Raw genomic sequence first — 21,762 nt, 5'->3', positions numbered from 1 at the left:
TTGTCGTACCGCCAAGCAGCCGGCTCCGCGTCGCAGGAGGCCTACAGAGGACGCGGCAAGACCGGAGGATCCCGTCATCGCCAAGGAGGCAAGGCCATGGCGTCGGGCCCCCACCGAAGCACCCCAGTGGGAGGTTGGCTGGCGAAATTTGTCAGCGTGTAGTAGTCCATCTCTACCGACCGTTGGGTGCTAGATGTCCTGGCCTGTGGGCACACCGTGGAATTCCGAATGAGGTGTCCCCGCATTCCACCCATGGCCAGAAAGGAAAACCACGTCCCACAACTACTTCTGGAGGTACGAGCGATGTTAAGAAAGGGAGCCATAGAACTCGTCCCAAAGAGGCTCTGGGGCTCCGTAGTGTAATCGCGATACTTCCTCGTCGAGAGAAGACCGGCGGGTGGCGACCCATCCTAGACCTTCGTCGTCTAAACAAGTACATCAAGTCCCAGAAGTTCCGGATGGTCACCCTCCAGCACGTGCTGGGACAGCTGGAGGAAGGCGACTTCCTATCGTCGCTGGACTTGGGAAAGCCAACTTCCACATCCCCATCCTAAAGAGACATCGAAAATTCCTGTGATTTGTGGTCCAAGGGCGACACTATCAGTTCAAGGCCCTTCCCTTCGGATTGAAGTCAGCGCCCAGGGTGTTCACCAAGTGCCTAGCACCAGTGGTGGCACGGCTGCGCCTCCAGGGGATTCACGTCTACCCCTACCTGGACGATAGGCTCATCCGAGCAAGGTCAAGAGAACTCGCCGTTGATCACACAGCGAAGACCTTCCAACTTCTCACAGATTTGGGATTCTCGATCAACTTCGCGAAATCCCACCTGGTACCGTCGCAAGTCACCCTGTTCCTGGTAGCCAGGCTCGACACAGTGGCACAATTGGCTTCACCGTTGGAGGAAAGGACGAAAGCCATCTTGGGCAAGGTACAACGGCTGTTGACCACGGATATGGCCAGGGTGAGGTCCATCAATTCCGTACTCAGCATGATGCCCTCGCGCATCTACCACGTGCGCCTATGCAGGCTGCGGATGCGACCCCTACAGGAGTTCCTTGACGCCCGTTGGAGGCAAGTGGCGAGCGGCTTCGAGGACAGGATCTCTCTCAACGAGACTTTCCGACAAGCGATCATGTGGTGGGGCAACTCACGCACCTAGTGGCAGGCATGGACTTCCAGTCCCCGGCGCATCAGGAAACAGTGACGATGGACGCCTCCCTGGAGGGATGGGGAGCGCACTCCGACGAGCTCCGCGCAAGAGGCCTCTGGCTCCCGGAGGAGAGATCACTACACATCGATGTCCTGAGCTCCGAGCCGTGTTCTGGGCCTTCAGGTCATTCCTCCCATCCCTCAAGGTCAAGGTGGTAAGGATCTTCACCGACAATACCACCACGATGTTCTACATCCGGAAGCAGGGGGGCACCAGATCCCAAGTGCAGGACCTGTGGCATTGGGCTGTCGCCCAAAGGATGTTCCTGGTACCCTTCCATCTGGCAGGAATAAAGAACACCATCGCCGACTCGCTCAGCGGGGAGCTACGCTCATGCCACGAGTGGGAAGTTCGGCAGGATCAGGTGGATCTCCTATTCCGACGATGGGGAAATCCCCAGATTGACTAATTCGCAACGGCGACGAACGCCAAGTGCCGGAGGTTCACCAGCAGGTTTCCCCAGCCGGGGACAATGGGCGATGCCTTCTCATTCGCCTGGCACGGCCTGTTCCTGTATGCGTTCCCCCCGTTGCCATTGCTGCTACGTCTCATCAGTCAACTCAGACGGTCCCGGTGCAGGATGATCCTCGTTGCACCGGCGTGGCCGAGGCAGATCTGGTTCCCGGACCTTCTGGACATGTCAGCGTCCCCTCCTGTCAAACATCCGACAGACGCGGATCTTCTCACCAGGGAAGGAGGCGCCATCCTTCATCACGACCCAGGATCATTGAACCTGCAGGCCTGGCTCCTGCAGCACTAGAGATTGGAGGGTATGATATCCTGGCGGACTGCAAGGAGGTACTTGCAAAGGCCAGGGCGTCCTTGACTCTCAAGTGCTATGGACACAAATGGAAGAGGTTCTCTGTCTGGTGCCATGCACAGAAGATTAACCCTCTACAGATTACGACCCCTCAAGTGCTGCCGTGCTTGTTATCGCTGGCCAAGGCGGGGCTGGCACATGCCTCCATCAAGATCCATTTGGCGGATATCTCCCGCTACACCAGAACTCCGGGACGATCATCTGTGGTCCCATCGCCTGGTGAAGGAATTCATGAAAGGACTGTTCCGATCGTTCCCGCCGGTGAAGGCCCCTGCCCCGGCATGGGAGCGCAACGTGGTGCTGGCCAGACTCATGGGGCCGCCATTCGAGCCTCTGCATGTCGTGGAAGATGGCGTTTCTTGTGGCCATCACCTCCGCACGATGGGTGGGAGAGATCCAGGCCCTCTCGTGTAAACCGCTGTACCTGACATTCCATTAGACGAGGGTAGTGCTGAGGATGCATCTCAACGAGCCCTTGGTGCTACCTGTTTTCTTTCCGTCGCCGGCTGAGAGGACTTTGCACTCGCTGAATGTGGCTAGAGCGCTGAAGTTCTACGTGGACCGCACAAAGGACATTCGGAAGACATCACAGCTGTTTGTGAATTTTGGACCTGTGAACCAAGGGAAGGCCCTCTCGAAGGCTTCCATTTCCAGATGGCTCTCCAGCTGCATCATGCACTGTCACCGGTTGGCAAACCGACCGTTGCCCGGCCGTCCGAGAGCCCATTCAACCAGAGAGATTGCTGCTACCAGGGCGTTCTTGTCTGGTGTGCCCCTGCTAGACATCTGCAGGGCTGCTACATGGAGGTAGACGCACACCTTCACGAGATTCTACTGCGTCAACTCGGATTCCAGGGAGGAGTCCAGAGTCGGCCAAGCAGTGCTGCGCAACCTGTTCGCCTGAAGGTGGGCCTGGTGAGGAGGTCAGAGATGCTTAATGTTGAGTTGTTGATATGCTTAATGTTGAGCCTTGCCACCTCCCTTGGTTGTGCATGTGTGTACTACTATGTATTGTTGTATTCATGAGCATGTGAATCCATGCCAGACCCCATGCTGGAGAAGGAACAAGTTACTTACCTGTAACTGTTGTTCTCCAGCATGGGTCTGCCATGGAGTCACATGCGAACCCTCCCTCCTACCCCTCTGCGGCTCTTCTCTTGGTCCTACTGCCACTTTACGTGCTACCAAATCTGAAGATTGCTGCCAGAGAAGGGGCTTAGGTAGAGGGCAGTTGTTGACTGGGGGCAGTATGTCCCAGAGACCAGTGATTGGTTACTAGTAGAAAGACAGTTCAGAAACGAAACTGAAACTGATTTTTTCTTTACTGAGGATTCCCAGCCTGAGGACGGGGAATAGTCATGAGCATGTGAATCCATGCCAGACCCATGCTGGAGAACAACAGTTACAGGTAAGTAACTTGTTCCTTAGGTGCTTGGAAGCCTAATTTAATGTACCAAGCAAAGTAAGGGTGTTAAGAAGCGCTTCAGGCACCTAATGCACAGGAATTCCACCCCAGCCTCCCAAAGAACTCTTAGCATCCATGGGGGTCGGGCTTGAAGGCCCAAAAACAGGAGTAGTCGACCAGACAGCTTCGCTCTGTCCCACATTGCTGGGAAAAGCGGCAAACTGAGGGAAACCATAGCGCGAGGACGTGAAGCCACAGAAGCAATATTGCAACGAGGTAGAGGCCTGGAATGGAATGCAAGCATACCACACTCCTAGGCGAAGGTGAGTGGGTGGTGAGGGAGAGGCACAGCGCATCAAGCACCGAAATGCTGTCCGCTTATCCCAGCTGAACCGGAACTGGGATTAAGAGCACATACTGGCTAATTGTGGTTGGAATATTCTCTGACTTCTTTTTCCTGATTGACTGTGACTGAGTAAAATTTGTACAGTTAGGTGTGCCCTGTTTTTTAATCTGTAAATACTGTCACAAGTTATTAAATTGCCTGTAATTGACTACTTTTTAGACTACTGAAAAGATAACTGGCACTTGACAGCACGGGCCTCAATAACACATTATTTTATAACTAATGCTCCGGTATTGAGGTTCCATAAATTAAAAGCTTCATCTGTGTGTTGTTTTTTCCTCATAGGTATGCCTTCACGCCTCTGATAGACGATTCTGATGACGAAGTTGAAGAATTCTCTGTGTCTGAAAATTTAGGTAAAAATGTAATGCAGTACAAATTAAGAATATGTTGCATGTTCTTTGAAAGTTTGACAATGTTCCAATGAACTGATGCTTGCTGTTTTCTCTTCCTCACTTGACTAACATTATCAGTTTCTATAGATGCCTGTTAACTTTCAGTTTGGATATTGTGAACCCTGTTTTAAAATCTCAGTTGTGTTGCATTGTATTGGTCTGACTAAACATAGTATGCTTGATGGTACAATGTGGTAGCTTTCAAAACCATGTAGCAGCCTTCATCAGATGGTAGCGTTTTAATCAGATAGATTTTTCACTTTCATGCTTACCATCCAATAGTCTCTCAGAAAGCTAAGACTTTGCATCACCTAAGCATATTATCTTAAGTTATTCCAATAAAATGTAGCACACGTTTTTTAATTCTAATTTGTTCTGAGGACCGTCCCAATGTAGTTTACTGGCATATATCATATCTTTGCCATTTTGTCACGCCTTGAAACACTTGTGGATTGCGCGTTATAAATGCCATATCATATATCATTTTTACATGTGCTGATCTTTCTCAAATGTTCAGTCTTCCAAAACCATTAAATATAGCAATAACACCCGATCTGGCGATAACAGGTCAATAACTTCAGCCCTGGAGCCGTCACCACCAGATCCGGCAGTTATTGCTATTAGCACCCTGGGTTTCGAATCCAGAAACCCGGGGTATTAACAGCGATGTTTTTTGTTTGAATGAATGGGACGCCTCGGACATCCTGGAGGCCCACACACAAGACATGCAGAAGCCCGCGAAAGCTTGGCGTTTCGCGGGAAACTGCATGTCTAAATAAGGACTGACCTGGGTCGGCTCGACCTGGTGAAGGCAAAGGGGCAAGATGGCCAAAGGACAGGACAAAGAACCTTGTGGCATGGCCATTTTGGAGCCAGGCCACCTGTTTGTGCCGAACGCGGTTAACGCGATTTAAATGGCAGGAAAGGGTTAAAATTATATGAAAAGATAAGCTACAACCAGCCCTGTCTATGACATATCTGCACATCTCCCAAAAAGTCCTACGAGAGTATCTAGGGTCTTTGGAAATGACTGAGACCCAAGTGTACTGTAAGGTACATTGTGCACTTGTTACATGTTGCAGAAAAGTTGCAACATTGGAAAAGGACTAAGGGAAATGAAGTCTCCCCGTCCTGACTGTCTTAAGGGCATGTCAGTTTCCACATAAAAAGTGAGCAAAAGCCCAGAGGAGTGCAGCTGAAGGCTGTGCTTCTCTGGCAAAGTCAGACTAAGGTGTTTAAACAGCAGCAAAAGGTTTGGGGGTGTGGAACTGGAGGGAAAATGACATATAAATTGAAATCTTTCTTAACAGCCAGTCACATTGTAGCCTAGGACCGGATCATGGTGAAGGTTCCTTAAACGTATGCACCAGCCTCCCTTGCCTTTGCACCTCCTCAAACACCTCATCGAAATGACTGCATAGAACAGTGCATGCAGTCACCAGCATCTTCGTCCTTGTACTTACTGTCAAACAAACACTGATGGCCCCCACAATCTGCTCTTCTTCAAACATCACCTTGAACCATAATGAACTTCAGTTCAACCCCTGCTCGACATCTCTTCCCGTTCTGAGGCATCCAGGAAATTCATCTCCTCTCCCTAATGGGGAACCAACTCCTTTGGGACTAGGGAGGTAAACCTGATACGCCCAACATCCCTGAAGGGACAGGGAAAGTGGGATCCCACTGGGCAGGACCCCCCCCCCACACCCACTTTTAGAGGACATGCCTTCCCCTAGCAGGGATATTTGTCACCCTCCCTTGTCTCTGGAAGCTGATGTCTACATGGATTATTTGGAAGTTGTGCTAAAACACTGAGCTGAGGCACGAGCTTCACGTTGTTCTGCACTTGTAGCGTGACGTTCACTGAGACCTGCTCGCAGCATCCTTGGCCTGCATCTACAAGGAGAGAAGAAGAACACCATTATTCCTCCTTACCTGTTCAGCAACCAGCTTCTCAATCGCTCCAGAGTCTTTTCAGGAGCTCGTCCTCAGCCGAAAGCAACATCCTAGGGAGGAGAAAAAAGAAGAGGACAATTAGTAAGCGTTCGTCTTCCGATTCCGTTGCCTTTTAGACTCACGCTAACTTACCAAGGCTCTCCTGGAATTCGACAACGGTCCAGACATCTTCCATGCTGCGGCCCGTTTCCATCTGGCCGCATTTCTTCCAGGAACTTCTCGGCGACCTGCAAGGAAGAATACCACAGGTTAGCCCGATTCAAAAGACGCTCATAGCGCCGCGCTTTGCGCTTTCCTTACCTTCTCGAGCACCGCCCTCTCCATCAGCTTGACGTCTTCATCATCCATTCTGCATCTACGAGAGAAGGAGAAGGTTACCAGGGCAACTACTAATACGAAAGACTTACCTCAAGAGCAGAGTCACAGCAGGACTGCACTCCCGGGCCCACGCCAGTGAAGTAACTTGGCCGTAAAATGCCCAGCCACGACGCGCCCCTGCACAGAACAGCAGGACGGAGAGCGCACCTTATCGAAATACAAGGTGTGGAAGGCTCTAAGGGGATTACTAGGGAGGCACTTGGGAGGCGAGCCCCGAGGGAAGGTGATTGTGGATAAAACTGAACTGCTGTCTTCCAGAATAGACCCACGGCAGTGCAAGTCCCCGGGGGAGGTGAATCCAACTCAGAAGCGATCCAGCCGAGTCGGGTGGCGTACCTGTGGATACAAGGTGAGCGTTACATTTGGATTCTGCTGCCATCACAAAACCAATGCAGTGTTCCTTCTTCTTTCAGAGACGGATATAAATGCCCCATGAGACCTGCACAAAGAAGAGCAAGGGAGCAAGTTGGATTGCAGCATGCAAGTCTGCAGAGCTTAGACGCAAAGGAGAGCCAGTCCCCCTTCGCGATGGAGCCAGCCCACACAGATGGCACAGAGGTCGGAGGAGTGAGGAAGCTTGCAGCATGCTACTTCATGCAACCAGACCGGGTGCTGGAAAAGCTCAGCCCCACCATACGGAGATAACACGTGACCACCTCAACCACAGTCGACGGCACCTGTTGGAACCAACGCAGAAGTCCTTTCCGGAACCAATGGCAAGTAGTAAAGCCCATTCACCGATGCAGAAGATCAATGAGAAGCAGGAGCTGCACAGTGCCCTTTCCGAGTAACGTCACTGCCGCAAGACAGGTATGCGGTACATTGAGGAAACCAGGAGGAGGGCAGACCGGCATGGAGAGACCCCATGCCGGGGTGAGAGAATGGAAGACTGAAGGGGTACTGGCACACCATATAGGCCGAGATGCTGCGAGAATCTGCATACCCCAAGCCAAGGTGAGAACGCAAACAATCCAAGAGGGGCTGAGACACCACACAGTCCGAGAAGGGGCAAGAACCTGTATACCCCAAACCAGGGTGAGAAGGAAAAGGGCTGTTCGCATCAAACAGCCGAGATTGGGCAAGCATCTGAATACCCCATGCCGGGGTGAGACAAGAAACTACGACAAGGGCTATGAACCCAAAGACCAAATGAGAGACAAATGAACAAACAGCTCAAGCTGCACTCGGAGAGTTAAGAGCCCACAAGTGGGTGTAAAACCTGAGACCCCAGGGAGGGGCAGGAACCAAAAGGGTTCCAAATAAGACCAGGAAGATACTTTGATGCACATTTAAACAGCAGGCCCAGGGTTCTAGAGAAACTTATTTTTTTCTTATGCCACAGGCAGGATGCCTTAAGGAAATGCACTAGTTGGAACTGTAAAATGGGCAGAAGCCCCAGAGACATTGCATGGTAACGAGGCGAAACAGTATAATGCGGGTCTGAAATCAGCCAATCAGGCAAGAGACCATTAACTATTTATCTTTTTTTTTTTTTTACTTTGTAGTAGTAGGGTTAGGGTCGGGGAAAGTAGATTTATAGATGGAAGACAGCTTGACTTTTTGCACAACATCCTGACCTGCACCGTTTCCGACTCTTTCTTTTCTGTTAGCATAGGGACCAGTGTGGTAGCATTAGACAAGGGCTTTTGCACCAAATAAGTCTTTCAGTACGAGATACAATTAGTTTTCTGGCTCCTGATTCTGACTTACCACACAGTCTATGGAGAAGATCTGAGATGAAACTGAAAAGATGAAGAGGTTGAGTATGGAGGCGAACCATACCAGCTAGTGGCTATAAAAAGTATTTCAGTGCCACCTGCGTCAGGTGGGACATTTCAGAAGATGAGGGGCTACAACAAGCCGGTATGGTCTTCGTGTTATTAGCAACAAATGCACCCTCAAGATTCAAATGCAAAATGGGAATCTGTGAACAATGTGGTGAATGCAAAAAGACAAAATTGTCTTGGAGTTGCTTAACCTTTTTAAACAATCTCACATTTATTAAATAATAACAGTGAGTGGTGGGTGCTTACAAGGAGAAGCTAGTCAGGGACTTGTATGGTGGTATGCCTAAGAGTAAGGAATGTGGGCTGGGGTGTCTGTCCCCAATACACATCCTGGGTGCCAGAGAGTCTGGAGTGCTGTGAATGCCTGGGACATGATTGGTCCACGTATGGAGTGTGTGTTTGTGAGTAGATCTCCCATTGCGTCCTCTCCATTTTGGCGAAAAGGGAACTTTGGATAAGAGGAGGCTGAAAACACCCATACCATGTCGATCTCTGGAGTTCTCACTGATTGAAGGATAGGATCCAAGTATCCTGAAACTAAGAAGCCGAGTCGAGGAACCACTGGTGAACCGCTGGAATGTTTGGCTCCCTGAGCCCGCTGTCGTTCCGTTGGACCCCTCTGCATCTGGTCATCATAGAAGGTCTGCGAAGAATCTTCGACTCATTGGAATAGTGGGACCAACTATTCTCGGCACCTTCAACAAAACCTGCAAGTAAGCCTTCTCAGAAGTGTCCCTGTGCCAACCAGTGGGCTGACCAGCTTACGCAGGACCTTTGCTCTGTCTCCACCGTCGTTTCGAGGAGGCCCTCAAAACTTGGTATGCTGCTAGCTCTGTGTCACTTAGCATTCCCAGGTCTGAAGTGATACTAGTGCGCCAGGACATGAGTAAACACGGTTACCGTGTTGCCCAGTCATGGTAACGATCTTTGCAGGTGCGTTGCATTTGTGAATCTTGCCACTGAAGCCTGCTGCAGTGAAACTGACCTGATCCATCCATCAGGAGCGGAGAAATCGCCACTGTCCCGTTTGGGAATCCTCACTGTATCTTCGGAACTGAAAGCCGCAAAGCAGTCAAATTGCTGCAGTATAACCTGCGACCGAAGTGGACTCGACTGGCGAAGTTTGGGCTGTAGAGCACCTGGGGCCGGTGAGTAACCCTAACCAGTGGCCCCTAGCGCCTCCATCCATTATTATGCATGAGTGGCCCCTGGGGGTCCCCTCTCCTTTCCACTGCTAGTGCGAACTAGCAAACTATTCCCGAACCTTGGAATCACCTCCTCGAATAGTGGGAATCTATTCTTTATTGCTTCACCCACCTTCCTGAGCTGCTAGAGACCCCTAAAGAGAACTTGTTTTGCCCATTGGGACAACCACGTGCACCTGCACTGCATGTACTATTGAGCATAAGGCTCCTCTCTTCTTAGTGTTTGGACTGCCTCTTAATTAGGTGTGTGTTTGATGTTGAAGGGAACTAAAGACTATCTGCACTGCTTATTTTCCTTCCCCTCTAGGTTGTGAACACATTTCGTGCCTTTAACCCTTTAGACCCCAATGGTCTTGAATATATCTTGTATTGATTGTGTTGTGTTGGTTTGATAGTATTGATGTGATTCTTTTACTCTGTGTTGAGTTACAAAGGCCTTGTAATAAATGTTTGTTTTTGATATATACACCTGCCTGGGAGTAATTTGTAAGTGTCCTTGCTCTGTGTGCTCATTGAGGTCTTTCAGTCACCCTCACCCCTCCTGAGATTTAGTCTTGACCGCAGATCGTAGCTACCTTGATTGGTCTGGCTTGTCCAGAGGTTACCCTGTTTCAAGAAACTAGGCTGGCCTTCTGAACCTCTGGCCACCAGGTCAGAGTTCAGAAATCCGTCTTAACACTGGCAGAGATGCAGGTCTTGTTCTAGCAGCAGGTTCGCCCCAATGTGCCCTGGTGGGTAGGGAACCAAGCTAGCCTCTGCTTTGCATACTCAGTCTTCACCTCACTGGTGGAGGGCTTTGGAAAGTCAACTCTCCCAACAGAGATCCAACTGATCAAGTACCCCCACCCCTCCTTTTTTTTCTTTTTAAAGCAAATGGGGTTTGGACAAAAGCAAGCCTGCTTTAAAGGCCCAATCCCCTGTCCTTGGAACACAGTGGACTTTGCCTTCTGACAAAGTGCTTTGGAGAGGACAGGAAGGAAAGAGAGGCAGAGGGAAACGAGATGATGGAGCTTTCCTCTGGCTGTAAGGAGCTCCCTCTCTCTGCACTAACCTTGCCCCTTCCCTTCTAAATAGAATCAAATCTTGAATGCAACACTCTGTTGTGAGGCTGCTCTTTTTGTCACTGGGTGTTCCTTTTTTTATTCCTGTGCCCAGGACAGCATCCTGTGGAGTGGTTATCTCTCTGAGGAGTGTGTTCTCTGCCCTCACAAAGGAACACAGAGAGGCAACCCCCAAAGGTACATTCTTACTGGTGGCAGCAAAGACATCCTGGCTGCGAGGGCGATACACATATAACCATTCCACAGCTAAACAGGGCGCTGTGATGAACCTGATGTTGTCATCACTTCTTTCCCAGAGGTAGCCTCTCCTCATGATATGATATATGATATGGCATTTATAACGCGTCTATACACAAGTGTTTCAAGGTGCGAATGTGGGCAGGGGACAGCAGCCGCTACCTGTTCCTGACACTGGGGGTGGCTATTTGAGGGAGGACCACATGGGGGGAGGCAGCCCTCAGGGGAGTGAAGTACCATTGTTGGGTAAGTCATGGTATCCCCCATTCCCTTTTAGGGACAGAATTTCAGAACCTCATTGCCTCATGGCATATTGTGGCAGTAAGCCTCAATATTCCCCAACACTTAGTCATAGAACTCTTAAACACCACACAGTGTTATCAGTGACAGACTGGCACGAGGAAGCGAGCAACCACAGTGAGGATTGCTCAGCTAGACCAAAGTGAGCGGTCTAGCTCTGATTGGCTCCAAACAGCTCCCTTCGCTACCGTGGGAGTTCAAAGATGGTGCCATGGAGAACTGAAAAGAGACCAGACTGTCTAGTGAATGCAGAGGGACCCAAACTGTCAGGTGGACATGCGAGCGAAGAAGCGACACGAAGGAAGATGAAGGTGGCGTCTGAACGGAGACTCATTCTCGCAGGTCAGAGAGATGCCAAAGCTGGACGCGAGGCAGGGGAGCTCTGCGCCCGCCAGAGAAGCCGAAGCGATGCGCAGACTGCCAACAGCCGCAGGGATGTGCCACCCGAAGTGGAGAGAGAAAGTGGAATCTGAGAGGGACCAGAGCGGGGTTGGAGAAGCCAAGGACCCCGTCCCAAAGCCAGTAATCCCACAGTGGAAGGTCAGGGCCCCGGATGGGAGCTAGAGAAGGTATTCCTGGTCCCTACCTGGAACGGCAGGCAAATTCCCTATGGCTAACAATATGACCCGAGTTTCATAAGTCCCTGTATTTGGGCAACTACAAATACACCAATGATAACAAGAACTGGGGGCGGGGGGAGAAGATCTTCTCAGACCTTCAAAGTAAATGGACATATGAGAAAACCTGGCAGGAGAGTATACTAGGTGCTTTGCGAGTCTGAGACCAACATTCATATCATACCAAGGAACTATGTGAGAAAGCCTGGAAGGAGAGTATACCAGGTGTTTTGTGAGTCTGATAATCTGAAGGCAGATGAATGCCCTTTGGATTTTGAATTGAATTTGTGGTATTTTTAAAAGAGAATCCAAAGGAAGGGTAATGCCATTAGGATTTTGAATTGCATTTGTGCTGTTTGCAAATCCCAAGGAAGAGTCATGCCCTTAGGATTGTGAACTGCCTTGAATGTGGAAAAGACCTGGGGAAGGTTTATTTTTCCCCTGGAGTGAGTTGCAACACCAAAAGGAGGGGGGGTTATCCTCTTGGGCTACAAAGAACTTGAATTCATTTGAACTTTTGTTTTGCTGGAGGGAAACCTGGGGAAGGGAGTCATTCCCAGCAACTGTGAACATTACCCAATTGGAGGTTTTGTTGGATTTATTCCTTTTTGTTGAACTTGAACTTTTGTGCACTTTTCAAGCAAAAGACAATATTGTAACACCTTAGAGTTAGGAGTGAGTGGGCTAGGATAGGATTTTGGACACAGGATGGTTTTGCTTTGGACATCTTGAAAAAGGACAGGCCCTTAGTTTTTGGTTGAGGTAGGGAAATGCCTCCTAGATTAACGATATGAGGCATTTTCCAACCAATCAAAGTGTACAGCAATCACCATGAGTCTTCTGTGTCCGTGTCTCATTCCTGGTTCATCGCAGTGCACAGGGCTGGATAATTATGGGAGCTCCTAGCCACCATATATTAAACTTGCATATGGTTTATATTTACAGTTTAGCGTGCCACCAGCATTGCATTCCGATTAGTAGATTTCCTTTTTTGAGATGGTATTACCGGTCTCATTTTATTACTTTAATAGCATCTTAAAAGGTCAGGGCTTCGACCCCATTGTTAGATGACTATCCTACACACAACCAGTGATCAAATGAAAGTACTGATGCACATAATTCAAATAGTTCGTTTATACACTGCTTAATACTGGTGACCAGTTTTTGCGCGAGACCGGGATTCGAAATTGTGTTGCTATGCTTTGTCTTTCTTCCAAGACAAACGCGGTGCCCCTGAGCATATTAAAACCATCTTGCATAACAGAGGACATGAGACGGCTTACTATCAGTGTGTGGCTTGGCAATAGGCATCTGTAAGAGTAAGCACTTGCACAGGGAAATTCCTTCCTGGTTTCCCACATCAAGGGGTGGTCTCAATCAGCATTTTAATGTTTTTATCAGGCCCTGTTGTTACCGCAGTGGAAACTCAAACTAAATGTTCTTAGCGGAATCTGCAATACCTGTGGATTTCCACCAAAATATATGTTCATTACTTGCCAGAAATCCAAATGTTTGACAGTGTAAAAAGGCAGTTAGCGGGCTGTAGAAATTATCACACTAGTTCACAAATGCTTCATGGATGGGTGTTTGGTATGGCATTCCTTTGGGAAATGCGTATCAATTGGTCCGAGCGTTTCCTGTACACTTTTTACCGACCATGTATTTAAAAATGTACTCCACTCACTGATCTCATTTGTTCTTTCAGTAACACATGGCCATGACAGGAATGGTTTTCGAATACCCTTTTATCTGCATTAGCCAAGGGCATTGCCCAAGTCTTCCTGTTAAGACGGGAAGAGAAGATCTTCATACCTCGAGTCAACTAGCTCCTTTCAGAGGAGTTCACCTTTGGTTATCTGGGTATTTCCTGAGACAGTCTGTATGTTTTAGTGGCTGCTATGAAGTAAATGGTTTTTTCATTGGGCATGACGATAAACTCCCTGAAGAACAAAACGTGAGCCAGGATAGCAGAATCTAGCACAGCCAGGGAATGTGCTGATAATCTCCCAGCTAAACAAGAATGAGACTCCCAGGACCCGACCTGACAATCCCAGACAAACTTCAGATAAATGGGGATCAGCAGAAAATGAACTGGGAGTAGGGAAAGTCTCTAGGGGGAGACAGGAGAGATGCAGAATGACAACATCATGGCCTTCCCCAAAAAACTGGCAGACTAAACAACATTTAGGTAGACAATAACATCATGTTTGTCAGTAATTGGACCTTGCTTGTGTACGCCAGATGAGATGTACTCAACCACCAGACCTCAGTCCGCTCCCTTCATCTCCTTCCTCTTGCCAGGGGAACCATAGACCAGGAGCACATCAAAGGCATTATTTCGGGGGGCGCGGTTGCGCACGTGAGAGATAGCAGCCTGAACCAGTAGCTCCAATCCATGACAAATCCTGAAGAGAAGCAATCCGTGTTGGAGCCACCCACGAACAGATTACACGTAAAAGCTGGTTGAAGAACATTTTGGGGGATAATACCAGAAAATGTGGTTGGAAACCGCTGGAGGACGGCTGAGATATCCGGCTTGCAAACTCCCCCAGAGATGCCGTGAGACGCTGGCCACCATTGAGTACCAGGCAGTGCCCACCTGAGACCGCAGGGGGGAGCCGGGATGTAAGCAGTGAAAGGAGAGAAGCTGCGGCCTGCGGCAGAACTCCGGCTCCTCTAGCATTGTGGGGCTCCTGGTGTCACTTGTTTTACAATGTTTCGACCCCCACAGCGAGCGTCTACACACTTGTTCCTGTGGGGCTGAGAGCGGCGAACGAAAGAAGTAACTGCTAGAGTGTGGTTGGGACTTGGACTGCCCCTCCGACCCTACCACCAGCCAAGCCTATACATTTGTTCGTATGACCTAACAGCGGAGAGGTACAAACTGCTGTGTATACTCGGATGGTGCACAGAGTGCGGGCTGCCCTGGGACTCGGTTTGGCTGGTGAGAGTTGCAGGTCCCGCAGAGGAACCTGTTTGGAGTGGGCCGGGCGATTTGGCCGCGGGCCCCCTATAGCTGGAGCTGAGGGAGCTGATAGAGGGTTGGTGCCAGACTGCTGGGCCGCGGCCGTTAACACAGGTGCCCCCGACGCTGAGCTAGCCCGGTGCTGTGACCGGCCTCCGGAACTGGATCACACTGATCTCTGCCCCTAACAACAGATACAGCCAGCGCAAGACCCTGATATTCAATCCTGAAGGTACCACAAGGGTGGTACAATGGCGGGATCAAGGAGGAATAAACACGCAGGAGGAACCTCCATAGCTCAGACTACCCAGAGTGTGATATGTGCCAGGCAGCAGCCTACACATAGACAAATCGCCTTCACCTTGTTGCTTCCAAACCGCAAGTGAGCCTGCCTGAGCGGGATCGGAGACTGGTGCCACTTGGGGACGGCCCAGACCCAGGGCCAGAGGGGCGAAGAAACCGCAGCAGGATCGGGCTACGAGAACCACCACCTATTGGCACTGAATGCACCCTGACTGCACTACTCGATACCGGCTCGCTAACTAGTGAAGACTATCCGGAATGCAGTAATCTGAATACTGAGGCACGGTGGAGGTGTGAAAAACAAAAATCAGTCCATGCTCTGCGCATCAACGTACAACCCGCAATCTGAATATTACGGCCCGCATAAAACATTACTCAGGTTCAGGCCTGTTAACACGAAAGCCTACCCAGCGCGCTGATACCGCCTACAAACCTTAGTGGATTAGAATACTTGCACTGAATGCCGCGCCGCCACAGAACGGTGGCGACACATCCACTAAAACCGACAATACCACATAGCTGCACGACTATTATGTCGCGGCCCTAAGCCTCCAAGGTGTAATCTGGAAACAATAATCTTCTTGCCCCAAGATGTGGACGAACACAGTCCACTCCTTATCACCGACTGCGGCGCATGGGCCAACACAGGTTACCTTGGTGCCATCGCACCATCACCCTTTTACCAGTGGCACGTGGGGAGACCCGAAGTGTGCACCAACCATACTAGCAGTGATACTTCGCCCCCTAACACGGACCCTTGCTTAAGACCACACTCCACAACAGAACTTCGGGCCACACCACGACCCCGGGTGTCGGAGAGCCAGAGGCGGGGCAACACAGTAGTAGAGATAGAATCTACCCAGAGGATTGAGACAATTGCCACTGTGGAAGCACATAACTCAAGAGGTGACATGCTCCCCAACACTGCTAAATTCGATTACACTGAAAATACAGTCAGGGCCCCCATAAGGAGCGCACGTGGGCTACCCTTGGTTATACAACAACACTTCTTAATCATTCTATGAGACTTGGTCAGACTGATCCACCAATACTTAGACTGGAAGAGGGCTCTGCCTCGAGTGACACTTCTATGGTAACAGGGCCCGAGCAATAGCAGGTGAACCAACCTATCGGTGGATTCTCAGACACACCAGCTACATACCTTTCTGCTCAACCCCATCCCACTTTGCGTTGTGGGGCACAGCAATTGCTAATATCGAGGCAATGGCGAAAGGCACAGGTGCCAAAAAGAAAGGCCCGAGGGACTCCTTCACAAATTCCCAGTCCCAGGGGTCTATGGCAACATCGACTGCTGCCAATACCCAGACAGTGTTTATTCCTCCTTGACGAAGCCAGAGAGGAACGCCTGATGGCCACCATGTAGAGTGGATTCCTTGCTGTGAATGTCAAATTAGACGATATAGTGGCAACCATCGGCTCACTCATGGCGAGGGTAGACAAGGAAAGCGACCGCATTGCCGAAGCATAAGGCAGGATCAGCACAAATGATCACCCAATCACCCAGCATGGCCGTGACATAGCACAACTGAAAGGGGATTTATCCAAGATACAGGGCAAGTGCGAGGATCCCAAGTCCAGATCCAGGAGAAACAACTTCCGGATTGTCAGAATCCCTCTGTAAAGGTCCGATGGAGGGACCTGTGGAAGCCCTTCTGAAATCCCTATTTGGTGCGGAATCCTTTTCTGAGCACTTCCTGGTCGAGAGAGCCCACTGCACTCCAGCCCCCGTGCCCAAACCTGGAGCACCACCCCGCACAATAATCGCCAGTCTCCTCAACCACAGGGTCAGAGACACGATCCTCAGACTGGACAGAGAAAAAGGAACACTGCACTATGAGGAGAACAACATACACATCTATCCGGACTTCGATGCAAGCGTACAAGCACAAAGGAGATCATATAAACCAGTCGAGCGACAACTCCGTCTACAGCGAGTCCCTTATGCCCCGATTTTCCCAGCCAAAATGAGGATCCAACACGGGTACGGCGCATTTCTTTGAAACTCCTTCTGCAGCTATGGCTTACATCGAGGCCTCCATCCCTCTGCCCCCCAGAGACAATGGGGCGGATCAGAACATGAGACCCCGGCCTGGTGAGGAAAGGCGGGATCCCGCAGACTGAATGATAAATACATTGATATCCTTTGCATTGGTTGAATAGTTACGATAGTGGGTGGCTCTGCTTACTACTAGTTAAACCTAGAACGTGGGTACTTGGTGGCGGCACCCATGTAGCTGCAACATGCACGCTTCAGGAAAGCTCCACAAGTTTGAAGGGAAGCATCATTGAGTTGGGGGTGATGATGTGGGAGGTGGGGGGGAGAGTTGGTCATTCTCCTAGATACCTGCGGGGGGGTGGATGAAGGTGTGGCGTTTAGGCCCTGTTGTGGGAGTTAGACATATTAAAATGAATGGTTTTGCTGCTACAGGCGGTACTTCCCAAGAAATGGCATACACAGTTAAACATTATCACGATAAGCACAAATGGCACACAAGAATCGCGTGGGCAAAGGGCAAAAAAATTCATCAACACATATTGATTCATGCACTCAAAAAAGCGAACACCGACTTCCTTGCACAGTGGGGTCAACATAGGTACTACATGGAATGTTTCACCCAGGCTAGGGCGGTACTTACACTAATATTTCCATCGATGGGATTCCGGTGCACAAACAGCAAAATAGACCCTCATGGACGATACATATTGGTCTGGGGCAATATAGCTGGACAATCAGTTGCCTTGGTTAACACTTACTGACCCAATGTAGACAACCCTGATTTCTATATAAATATTTTAGATATGCTCACCTCATCAGATAATGCCTGGATAATATGGGGAGGCGTCTTCAATACTATCCTGGACATCACCCTTGCTAGGTCCTCTGACACTCACCGGGGCACCCATCAGGGCAGCTACCACTTTACACCAGATATTACTGCAGAGGCCCCTGATTGATGCATGGAGGACGCTACACCCACTCGACAGGCAGTACTCGTACTATTCCTCAGTACATGAATCCGAATCGCGTATTGATTACTGGCTCCTCTCCTCATCTCTTTCTAACACAATGCTAAGCCGCGATATACACCCCCGCACACTATCGGACCATTTCTGATATCTCTAGTGATACTACTGCATGAGACCCCGCCACCAGCTAGGTGATAGAGGATGTCTTCTGCTATCCTGAATGACCCCAACGTAGCTGAATCTCTCCACACGGAAACTGGGGAATTTTTTACAATGAACGAGGGGTCAGTTGGTCGCTATGCAACACTCTGGGAGACTTTTAAGTTGTGGGTGCGTGGGGTCCTCATGTCTAAAACCACCGGGCTATTGAAATACGTTAGATCGGAACTGGCAGGAGACACATTTACAGGAACTGGAACTCAAATACAGTGACACTCATGATAAAAAAAAACACTTGCTGACATCAATAGATTATTGCAGGATTTCCACAAACTGGCAGCCAGGAAAATACAATGTATGATCGCCCCCATAAGAGCACACAGATACGGGGAAGGTAATAAGGCAGGATGCTCTCTAGCCAACCTATTGAAAGCTGAGTGACATCACAACCCCATTGCTAGTATTCACGCAATGAATGGCACGATAACAGAGGAGGAGGGAATTAACCAAGAATTCACACATTTCTACACAGAACTTAACTCAAATCGAGATGTAAGATCTACTGTGTAAACTGATGACTACTTAAATGCATTAAACCTTCCTAAACTCTCCCCTAAAGACAAACTAGCCTTAGAACAAACAATCACCTGTGAAGAAATAATAGAAGCAATAAAATCCCTAACATCAGGGAAAGCCCCGGTATTGGACGGTTTAGGTGTGGAGGTGTATAAGGAATATCATGTTGAACTCGCTTCTGTACTGTAAGGTATGGGACAGGTGATGGACCGGGACATCCTGCCAGAATCCTTGAGGGAAGTCGTAATAACATTACTACTGAAGCCTAGGCGTCCACCCCGCGACATGTCCTCATATAGACCACTTTCATTAATCAATTCTGATGTAAAAATCTTTGCTAAGGTCCTGGCCACTAGACTCCTTCCTAATATGCCTAGTCTGGTCCACCAGGATCAATGTGGCTTCATCCCAACTAGGTCCACCGCTCTGAATCTCCACAGGCTATTCAGGGTTATGGCACAGATTGATCCCAAAGCGCAGGCAGTCGTGGTCTCCCTGGATGTCGAAAAGGCCTTTGATTCCGTATCCTGGGAATATCTGTTCGCAGTTCTGAAATGCTTCGGGATGGGCCCCTATTTTATCAAATGTGTTTGGCTGCTATATACCGAACCGGGAGCTAAGTTCCTCCCTAACCGCACTCTCTCCAGACTATTCTTATTAAGCAGGGACACCAGACAGGGCTGTCCATTCTCCCCCAAACTGTTTCCTTAACAATAGAATCGATTGCGGCATATGTGCGGCAGAACCATGGACATAGGGGCATTAGAATGACAGGTCCAACTCAGTCGATATCATTGTATGCAGATGACAAGCTGCTATATATTCGTGATCCTGAAGAAAACCTAGGCCCCCTTATGACTGATAAACACGAGTTCGCTGAATACTTGGGCTACATAATCAACAACTCCAAGTATGAAATATTCCCACTTACACCTGCCACTGTGTGGACTCAAGTGGTCACCCATACATGTTCGTTACCTGGGCATAATTGTATCCAGGGAGAGACTGGCATTATAAATAGACAATCATGACCAACTCTTGCAATCACTTGCTATCAAGCTACAGATATGGGCTAGGCTCCCCATCTACTTACACGGCTGGATCGCAATCCTATGGATGGTGGGTCTCCCCAAACTCCTGTACCTCTTCAGAAACATCCCGATCTGGCCGGGTAGGGGCGTTCTTAACGAGACTCCAGTACATGGCCTCCTCATTCATATGGAACGGAGGAGTGACAAGGATAAAGTGGGAAAAGCTGGTGAACCATACAACACGGGGGCTATCACAGCACCAGATTTTGATTAATATTATCTGGTGGCACAAGCTGAATTTACCAAGCACTGGTATGAACCACTGGACACCGCACCACACCACACATTCCAATAGAGAGAGATGCTGCCTCCCCCACCGAACTCTGCTCCATCTTATTCAGCACACGGCAAAGGGACACATGCAAATTTGACCCGGTCAGTGTCACTGTCAATGCCTGGTCTGCGATATACAAAAGATTACAGATAGATGCACCTTATGACCCAGAAGCCTCACTATGGAATTTCCCCAGCATATCACCCTCCTTCGACGGAGCTCTCCAGAGGACATGGGACCCCAACACAGAGATAATAACGCAAGATATGTTTCTGAATGGGAAATGTGTGATTATAGATGACTTTGTTAAAACAGTCGGAGGAGGACAGCTTGGATTATTCCAGTATCACCGAATGAAAGCAGCGTTCAGCGCTAGGTGGCCGTTATTCCCCGACGAGCCGCCCTCCCATGAATGTCTAAGGACCATGACCTCCGGGACTGGAACCAGAATATCCACATTGTATGCTACGATACAAACACACTCCCCTTCCTTGAACACAGTTAAAGCAACTTGGGAGGCAGACATGGGGGAGACGATCACTGCAGAAAAGTGGTTCAAGTACTGTCAACTGTCCAAGTCTGTATCATTAAACGCTGGCATCCGCTTGATCCAATTTAAGACCCTGAATAAACTGCATTATACACCGGCCAAGAATGCCAAGTTCTCTGAAACCTGTACCGGGGCCTGTCAAAAATGTGGTGATCCAGAGGCGGACTCATTCCATATGTATTGGGCCTGCCCTCTGGTAGCTTGGTTCTGGAGTAAGGTGGCCAGGATCATTGAGGAGATAACGCAGATTCCGGCGTCTCTCACCCCACAAAAATATTTGTTTGGGGACATTGGGAAGCCTGCAGAAAGTACAAGAAGACTGTTTAATGTGTCCTGTGTAATAGCAAAATAATGTATATTGCAAAACTGGAAAAGCCCTTGCGCACCAAAGGTTGAACACTTGAGAGCTAACGTTTGTCAATGAATGCGAGGAACAATATGTGATGACATTGCCCAAGACCAGCCGTCCCAAGGAAATTTGGGCCCCATTTAAAATATACCTATGTGACAGGATACCTTCGTATGAAGTGACCCCTGTGACAATACCATGATTATGTAACACCTGATTATGCTACGCCTCTGAACATGCCATTCTTTTTCACTGTATTTTCTTCGATTGTGCTGTATGTGGATGACATGACCATTAATAAAGTTCTTTTTAAAAAAGACGTTTTTCATGTCTCATGCATAAACCTAAACCCCCTAGGTACCCTCACCCGAACTTACCCCACCGGGCTCCCTCCCCCTGCACTAGCCTAGGTGGGCCTGCACCCCTAGTGAGCCCATCCAGCCCCATCCTCGCACTTAGCATGTGGACCTTAATTCGCCTACACTCTCATAGTCCCCTGGCACTTGTCCATCTTGCTTCCCCTTAGCACTCGCCTAGCCCAGAGGCCAAGTCCCTCCAACCCCATTCATCCTACCCCTCCAGCACTTGGCGCTGTCCACTCTGACCTGTACTTTCCCTTGTCAGCATTAGCGCATTCTACTGTGACCGGCACTACCCCCCCCCCCCACCTCCCCACTCCCCTGCACTTATTGTTACTGCATTTGCACAATCCGAATGACACAAGGCCTAG

At 49.4% G+C, this 21,762-nt stretch overlaps 1 protein-coding gene across 3 annotated transcripts in view; it reads left to right on the top strand.

Annotated features, from left to right (window-relative positions):
- The window catches only part of TMEM87B (transmembrane protein 87B), a 919,680-nt gene that overhangs the window by 829,795 nt on the left and 68,123 nt on the right, over positions 1–21,762 (top strand). For all 3 annotated transcript variants that reach the window (XM_069607836.1, XM_069607835.1, XM_069607834.1), the window contains one exon: positions 4,127–4,197. In XM_069607836.1, the coding sequence (XP_069463937.1) occupies positions 4,127–4,197 (71 nt within the window). The remainder of the gene's footprint in view (positions 1–4,126; positions 4,198–21,762) is intronic.

The sequence above is a fragment of the Ambystoma mexicanum genome, chromosome 4q (genome assembly GCF_040938575.1).
Source record: "Ambystoma mexicanum isolate Mex_15411 chromosome 4q, UKY_AmexF1_1, whole genome shotgun sequence".
Taxonomy (NCBI): domain Eukaryota; kingdom Metazoa; phylum Chordata; class Amphibia; order Caudata; family Ambystomatidae; genus Ambystoma; species Ambystoma mexicanum.
The sequence above is the reverse complement of the archived record's forward strand: the minus strand, read 5'-3'. Positions and strand labels throughout refer to the sequence as shown.